At 37.1% G+C, this 9,090-nt stretch overlaps 1 protein-coding gene across 1 annotated transcript in view; it reads left to right on the forward strand.

Annotated features, from left to right (window-relative positions):
• The first annotated feature begins 6,711 nt into the window (after positions 1–6,711).
• Positions 6,712–9,090, forward strand: part of lmnl3 (lamin L3) — a 15,613-nt gene continuing 13,234 nt past the window's right edge. Inside the window, exon 1 of the mRNA XM_016563031.1 lies at positions 6,712–7,384. Coding sequence (XP_016418517.1) covers positions 6,993–7,384 — 392 coding nt within the window. The 5' untranslated portion in view covers positions 6,712–6,992. The remainder of the gene's footprint in view (positions 7,385–9,090) is intronic.

The following is a 9,090-nucleotide window of genomic DNA, read 5'->3' on the forward strand; positions in this document are numbered from 1 at the left end:
TGTGTGTGTGTGTGTGTGACGTACACAATCAACGATATTATATGCAATTCAAATTCACAATGGCTCTGTTCCAAAACCTAGTGAGTGCCCTACGTAGGCGGCATTTCAAGACATATATGCATCCATATCACATTGCAACACACACAGTACGGGAAAAAAATCCCAGAATGCAAGGGTGTAGGAACAATGTGAATGTATAAATCAGCTGCATTGTTGCCTTTCAAAAACAGTAAAATTATGTAATTTTGTTACCACCTTTGTTATGCGTTTGCTGCTACATGCGAGAGAATTATTGATTATAAATATACTTATAAAATTATTATATATAAATGTTATAAACTTATACTTGTTTATAATTATAATTTAATGTATTATAAATAAGTATAACTGTAAATAATTGATAAATTATAAATAACAGGGATTAAAAATTATTTTTATGATTTTTAGAATGTCACATTGTTAGATTAGTAACATGCTAGTGTCTAATTCTATTGAAATCCATTGCAAGTCAGATCAAGCGCTATTTGTATGAGTTGCTGCCTTTGTAGTACGTTCAAAATCAGTTACTTTTGAGAATCTTCGGAGTTCACTAGGTTTTGGGTCAGTGGCCTGTCTGATATATTGATCTGTCAGTAGTATGTGTGCCTGTATGTCAAGGGCGGATGCATTATAGACACACTAAACACTACACACACACACGCACACACACACACACACTCTCTCTAAACTGAGAGAAGGGGGCCTGACTGTAGGTCTGATGTCTGTATAGATAGGATCTTAGTTGACCACAAGAGAGCCGAAACGCAGGAACCGGCCCCAGAGATCAGCCCGAATGCTGCTCGATTCATTGATAACACGGCTATCCGGCTGCTTCGACCACATATTATCTGGATCTATCAGTGGATTCAGTTCAAAACAAGGCCTTACTTTACCCTCTCCCAGAGATATCAGATCTTGACATCAAAATCAGAACGTTTCACTGTAGTACATCACTAAAGTGCTGGATTTTGAAGAGCAGTCAGCGGTTTTTTTGAAAGCAGGCATCGTTTTCGGTCATGTCACATCTTCAAACGTTGGGCGTTGAGCAGAATTGTCCGTCAACAATTTATGTACATCTACCCACATTTACATACTCAAGATGGTTCGTAAAACCATGCTTATGGGATAGGGCTGGTCTATGTAAATATATGCACAAATGCACCAATTTGCATACGTGTCCAACAATTTGTTTCAACTGGACACAGTGAATTTGTGTAAATCACACCGATTTCCCCCATCCCAGCAGTTTCCAGCACTGCCCTCTTGTGGTCATGAGCTGTAAATACCACTCGTATTGTTTCAGTGCATATGTCTAAAAGAAAAGAATAGGCTAATACAGTTAATCAGCTGAAAAGAAGCTTGGGAGAAATATGCAAATCTGATATTTTCGTATGTTTTGGTGTCTATTTCTCTCTCGGATTACATAATAAGCTTTTAAGACCGTATCTATCCCCTGATGCTTTTAGGTGCGAATTCCACATCGAATTTTATTGTTTATAAATGATTATCATGGCTTAGTTTTGTACGGATTCTGAGACATCAAACTTGTTATATTTTTATTTCTGCAAATCGACGAGACATCTCAAACAGACTGAGCTGCATTAGCTGTTTCCGCGTTCGCAAACTCAACTCAAAACTGGTGCTTTAGTTTTGTTTTTAGCTACAACCGCTGCCTCAAACCAGCCAATCTGACACACACACGTAACAGTCCGTTCACAGGACTCGACGAAGCTTTAACATTACAGCGGGTGAAACGGAAAGAGGGGCTCGTCCAGACAAAAAAAAAACGGCGATGTCTCATTTATCTCAGCTGGAAGATTCTTCGAGAGTAGGAACACGTCCTACTCTGGATAGGAAAAACGTGGATTGCAGATACATGTATATACCAGTTACGATAAGCTTCGGTTGGATTATACTAGTTTTACTAGCGCTAAAGAACATTGGATGATCAGCATGATGGCGCTGAGTGTTTTCTTGACTGCCAATGCCCATTTTCACCCCCAAAATCCAGATCAAACACGACTGGATCGCTTGCATCCGATCAACAAGGGAAATAAACCAACAACCTATGTATCCCGCTCTGGATTTAGCATGAAGCCTTGCCCTCATCACCTCAAACCAGCTAAAAGAGAAGGGACCTCCAACCGCGAGAGTCCCGCCAGTTTTGGGTTTGCTTCATTGGGTGTCAACGGATGGACGTTATGAATGGAAAAACAAGGGGTTTCTGCCGTTTCGGTTTCCGTTGATCAGTATTTTCGTGAGGGGGACCTTGTCGTAGATGCGTAGGAGAACATCTTCTGGACTTGTCTAATCTGTTAATCTTTGCATCCACAAAGATCCTAAAGAGGTCGTTCTGAAGGTCGTCTTCTTCTCTGTTGGATGTTCTTGGCTGAAGTGAAGGCAACAGACCAACATAGCGCTTTAGTTGTTTGCGAAGCTCTCGGTTGGTCTTGCGCCGCACAGCTAGACTGAAGAAACCCATCGTGCACTTTTCCTCCTTTAAAGATCTTTAAAAGCCGTGCGGGTTTCTTGAGTCTAGCTGAAGGAAATTTACATTCATGCACTTACGATGAAGCGGGTGAACGAATCGTTGGTGACTGTGAATGCTGATTAAGGACAACACAAACCACCAGGTGCCGTTGTTAACCAAAATGAACTACCTCTCTCATTCATTCACACCATTTCAATGTTTGTTTGTTTATTTTAAGAAACACTAAATTCTCTATTTATTCCTCTCGGACTCAAATGCTGGACTGTTTACCTCAAGACGTCTCCATAAGCCTGCAGCTTAAACGGTGCTTTAATGCCAAAAGCCCATTTCTCGATGTGTTACGTTATCTCTGTTATGCTAACAACATGGCGGTCGTGTGCACTGAAAGTTGGCGCACCTCCCCAAGATGCAAGCGTTTCGTTTGGATTCTTCCAATTGAAACGCTCACATTTTGGCGCGTTTGGGAGATGTTCCCGCTAGCCTGACCGCTAGTATCCGTCAGTATTCACTCTTTCTCATGCAGAATGTCAAAGCATTGACAACCAAGCTAGCTAATCCCAAAGTGTCCTCAATAAGCGAATTGTTTGTTTTACAGCGCTATCATGAACACTGTCGTTTAGCATCGGAAAACTGTGTATATCTACGTGATCGGGCATTGCAGATGTTTGCTTTGCATGTGTATTGAAGTTCTTGTCTGTATTCAAGCTAATGGCTTAACGGTTCTCTGCCTCTGGCGCCCTCTAGCTGCTCTATTTGGTCTTTTCTTTCCTTTCTCTCTGCATCTCTTTGTCTCTGTGTTTATCCATGTGGGAACTCAATCAAGAGTGGCATGAAGCATATCTGACTTCCCTCACATTATTATTATAAAGCGGATAGTTCCGGTCCTTGATTCTGATTGGTTGAGCCGCGTTCAAAGCTGTTGTAAATTACTCTACAAAGTAACATACACCTTTGTTTACGTTTGTGTGTTGCTCGGCAACCACTTTGTTGCAACCACAACTGTTTCTGAGGAACTACATTGTTTGGTGGAAGAATACTGTTTTTATTAATATCATTACACTTTATTTGCTCTGTTTTATTTTGTGAAACCTTACTACGTATATGGTGAATTTATAACAGCTTCACGTCGTGCCTAACAACGCCCCTTAGCTGTTATAAATTCACTGTAAACCACGGCTTCACGGGGCTCATTGCTTTATTATTATTATTATTGACAATGACAACAACAGCAATAATAATAGTAACAGTAATAATAAAAATAATAATAGTTTTACTGTTAATAATAATAAATAGTTTAATAATAATTAGCACTATTAATAATAAATTACTATTATTATTATAATTATAAATGCTTTTATTATTGTAAATAATATTAATTATAATAATAGTAAAACATTAATTATTATTTAATAATGCTGCTGTTTTATTATTATTATATTTAATAAAAAAGTAATAATAATAATTAATGCTGGTATTATTATGATTGTTATTAATAATAATGATAATATGCTTTTATTATTGTTCACAATATTACTTATAATAGTAATAATGCTGCTATTATTATTGCAATTAATTTTTAACTAAATAAAAGCATTTTTTCCTCTATTAATCATAATTGTTATTCATTATTTAATAATAATTAATTATATTATTATTTATTCCATTCAGTTCCAGTTTGTCTAGATGTTTTTGAACACATTCTTGTGTATACAAGCCAAATATATATATGTATATATTCCCGCCAAACATTGCTCGCCATTCCCATTTAAACAAGGCCGGTTTTATCTGGTTTCATTGACGCTTTGTTTTCTCTGTTTCTTCCTCAATTCTGCCATTTCTCCATCCATTTTCCTCTGAACTACACACTCACAAACACAAACGTATAGTTTCGCCACCAGCATGTACTTCACAGACAGAAATACTTAGTACTATCTTCAGCGTAGAAGTCGTATAATGTCGTGTTGTTGTTGTTTTTTTGAGTGACGGAGAGACTGACGGATTACTGCTCAATGTTTGGACACTATCTGAAGCTGATTCTCCACGCTAGCTCATTCAGACCTCTGTGTGCCTACACCCCAAAGCCTTATTTTGGGAGCGTGTCAGGGTTCAGGCGTTAGTTTGAAGTTCTGCCCAGTTTGTGAAGTTCATTCGCGAGATCGAGGCTCACAGTCGGACTGAACGCATGTTGAATCAGTACGTGTTGGTTCGGAAATCATATAGGAATCTCATTTGTGACCCTGGAGCACAAAAGCAGTGTTAAGTCGCTGGGGTATATTTGTAGCAATAGCCAACAATACATTGTATGGGTCAAAATTACAGATTTTTCTTTTATGCCAAAAATCATTAGGATATTAAGTAAAGATCATGTTCCATGAAGATATTTAGTAAATTTCCTACCGTAAATATATCAAAACTTAATTTTTGATTAGTAATATGCATTGCTAAGAACTTCATTTGGACAACTTTAAAGATGATTTTCTCAATATTTAGATTTTTTTGCACCATCAGATTCCAGATTTTCAAATAGTTGCATCTCGGCCAAATATTGTCCTATCCTAACAAACCACACATCAATATTTATTCAGCTTCCAGATGATGCACAAATCTCAATTTCGGAAAATTGACACTTAAGACTGGTTTTGTGCTCCAGGGTCACATATAGGCCCGAAACACTTCACTGAAGTATATCGAGAAATGGCTTCTTGAATGAGTTAAGCTAGAAATGTAGGGTGGGACTTGAATCAATTGGATTGTTGTCATTTGCAAAGGAAGGGGACGTTATTTTGATTCAAGATTACAAGGTCATATGATTTTTCTTAAAACAATGACATGCACGGATAAATCATTTATAATAAACAATGCAGTATTCCATAAAACAACAATGAGTTGAACGGAAACCTCGGGAATCAAGGGAGCGATAGTTTCCTTCAAATGCGTCATTTGTGTGCTATTAGATATAAATCAACTAACTTTAACTTTAAGAGAGAACTGGTTGAAGACCGCTCATGTTTGTGTCCACTAGTGTGTACAATAAATTACAGATTTAGAAATGCAACGGGTTTGCGTAGCTAGAGTCTGTTTGAGGCCTTCAGATAGTGTTTGATTGAATCTGTTCAGTCGGACTGTGGTTCTCAGCTCTCCGAATGAACCGAACCAAAACCAGGATGGTTTCTTAGTGATCCAAACACGTTCATCTCAGACCGACGGTCCGAGAGAACGCTCCTGGAATCAGGTGCCTTATTTTCCGTATTTACAGACTTCAAATCACTATTACACTTTACATATGCAGTTTTGTTTATCCATGCACAATCCATTTTCTAGCATGGATTGTGTCTTAAGATTGAAGACTGAAGTAGATTTAAGTAAGTTTTCTTTTTTTTTTTATCACTGATTTGATTTGAGAATTGGTTGGTTGCAGGTGTCTCCAATAAATGAAGGATAATTCATGTAATTTGGGATTAGTTGGTTGGAAAAGCAGCACTTTTCTCATGCTGTTTTAAACACGGAACCGGTCTGTTTGAGACGGATTCACCACCGGTTTGTCCAGATTTTCGCCCTCATTCCAAACTTCTTCTGTGAAACACAAAATGAGATGTTTAGCCGTAGCAAGTCAACTGGTTTTATGATATGATACACTGTAAAAAAAAAAATCCGTAAAATTTACGGTAAAAAAACCTAAAAAAATTTACCGTAAAAAATACGGTAGCAACGTTTTAGGTTTTATGGTTTTAACTTAAATTTGCAGTTAAATACCGTAATTTCATTAACTGATCATTAAATGTAATGATAGTTGACTAAATGAAATCCTGCAGCCCTTGTGGAGAAAAGTGCACTTGGGTGTAATGATTGTGTACTTGAAATCTTAAAAGTACATTTTAGTATATGTTCATGTAATTCAATTTAAGATGAATTAGAAGAGTACTTTAAGAGAACGGACTTTATATAGGAGCCTATGTATCTCTCTCTATATTAAATAGAATAAAAATAATCAAAACTATATATACAATATTATAATTAAGTTCATTATGAAATAAAAACGTATATTTTTAAAGGTGATGACACTCGGGATAGTTGAGTGACTGGAATAGAGTTTTAGTGAATAATTATATTTAGATAATTGCTTTTATTTCGTCTTTCCCTTTAAATGCGCTGCTCTGAGCGAGCTCGCGGTCTCGTGATGTGACGTCACGGCGCAGCTGACAGCAATGAAGCGCAGTTGAGTTAAGTCCGCCGGTCTGAACGCGCCGGTAACCGCAGACCTCACGCGAATCCCGTCAGTTTTGGGGCTTCTCACGGTCCGGTAGCGCGTATATTAAACATATGCGCCGTCGTGCGCCCATATTGACGCTCTGACGCGACTGAAGCGCTGTTTTAGTTCACTTCTGTGAATTCGCGCGTCTTTGCTCTTTTCTAACGGTTGTTTCTAACGGCCGCTCCGGGCTGAAGTGCGTCAGCCACGGCCATGATCACCTCCACCCCGATGGAGAGCCGCTCCTCCGCCGTGCGCTCCTCCAGGCGGAGCGGCGCGTCTCCGTCCGGCGTCAGCCCGACGCGTCTGACGCGCCTGCAGGAGAAGGAGGACCTGCGGCAGCTCAACGACCGCCTGGCTAACTACATCGAGCGCGTCCGGCAGCTGGAGAGCGACAAGTCGTCCCTGCAGCTGCTGCTGGAGGAGAAGGAGGAGCACGCGCGCAGGGAGGTCGGGAGCGTGCGCCGCCTGTACGAGACCGAGCTCGCGGACGCGCGCAAGTCTCTGGACGCCACCGCGAACGAGCGCGCACGGCTTCAGATCGAGCTGACGCAGCTGCAGGAGGAGCACCGCAGACTCACGGCCAGGTCAAGAGTTCAACTCGCGTACCATTACATCCAAAACACATTATATATACATCTATAAGCGCACAGGTGATCCAGAAACGTGCTCTTACTGAACGGCTGTGGTGCTCTGATCATCTGAGAGGCCTCAGGCTACCATAACCAGTATAAACTCGCTATCTCTGACTGCTATTTTATTATTATTAATTGTATTACTTTCACTTAATTAGCAGATGGCTTAAAACTAGTTTTTGCAGACATGCTATTTTTGAACATAGACGTGAATATTGTGCACTATCCAAACTTACATTGTTGTAATTCATGAACGAAAACATTGTAATATGATTTTGATGTACCATTTCCATGGTAATGCGATGTCTGATTTTAAAATGGCTTTCACAGGATGATTTTTGAGATTTTACGCTTTCAATTGATGTATACAAAACGTGATGGGGTCGATAACAAAACGTGATAACTCCTGTTATGATGTAGATTTTTTTTAAAGGAACACTCCACTGTTTTTGAAAATAGGCTCATTAACTCCGCTAGAGTTAAACAGTTGAGTTTTACCGTTTTCGAATCCATTCAGCCGATCTCCGGGTCTGGCGGTAGCACTTTTAGCTGTAGCTTAGCATAGATAATTGAATCTGATTAGACCGTTAGCATCTCGCTCAAATAGTGGAGTGTTCCTTTAAGAGTGCACTCTTGTCATAAATTAATCTATTACTGTTTCTACATAATTTGTAACAAAAAAAACAAAAAAAAATACCGTGGTGAAATATCTATTTAGAAGTGTTCGACCTTTCCAAAGATATATAGTTTGTCATGATTAGATTAGGATTTAATTGTAATATAGTGAAGCAAACTTCTGAGGGGACGGGTGACGGTTAAGAGGTTAAACTGACTGCTATTCCTGACTGCTATTTTATTATTATTAATAATAATAATAGTATTATTAATTTTATTACTTTCACCTAATTAGCAGATGGTTTAAAACTAGTTTTTGCAGACTTGCTATTTTGAGTCCTTTTTAAATTTTGTTGTTCCTTTTGTTATAATTTTACAATTATTATATACTTTAAGTATAATTATTTGTTTGTTCATTATTATTATTATTATTATTAATCATCATTTTTTATTATTAATAATCATTATTAAAGATATATAAATTATTATTATTAGTAGTACTAGTAGTAGTATTATATTTAAATTAACAATAATAAAAATAATAGTAATAAGAATAATAAATATTGTTATTATTAATTATTACTAATACTACTTTAATCTAATTACTAGTTGATTTAAAACTAGTTTTTACAGACTTGCTATATTGACAGTCATTTTAAAAATTTTGGTGGTGTTCCTGTTATGATTTTAAATGAATGAATGAATAACTATTTTGAACATGTAGAAATACAGTAAAAAGAAAATAATATATATGTGTATATATACAGTATATGTATATACACATACAACATACATATATACACACATATAGTCAAGAACATAAATAAAACAAAACGGAACAAAACCATATTAACTTATACATGTCCAAAAAGGAGTAGGAAAAAGCATAAGCTACACATTTATCATATACTGTTATTTGCTTAGTATTATTATTATTATTATATAATTAAATTAATAATAATAATTATTATTATTATTAAATATACAGACATTATTATGTTATTATAGAATAATTAAATTTACTACTACTACTACTAATAATAATAATAATAATTATTATT

This window comes from Sinocyclocheilus rhinocerous, unplaced genomic scaffold (genome assembly GCF_001515625.1).
Source record: "Sinocyclocheilus rhinocerous isolate Xijiao unplaced genomic scaffold, SAMN03320098_v1.1 scaffold3214, whole genome shotgun sequence".
NCBI classification, from domain to species: domain Eukaryota; kingdom Metazoa; phylum Chordata; class Actinopteri; order Cypriniformes; family Cyprinidae; genus Sinocyclocheilus; species Sinocyclocheilus rhinocerous.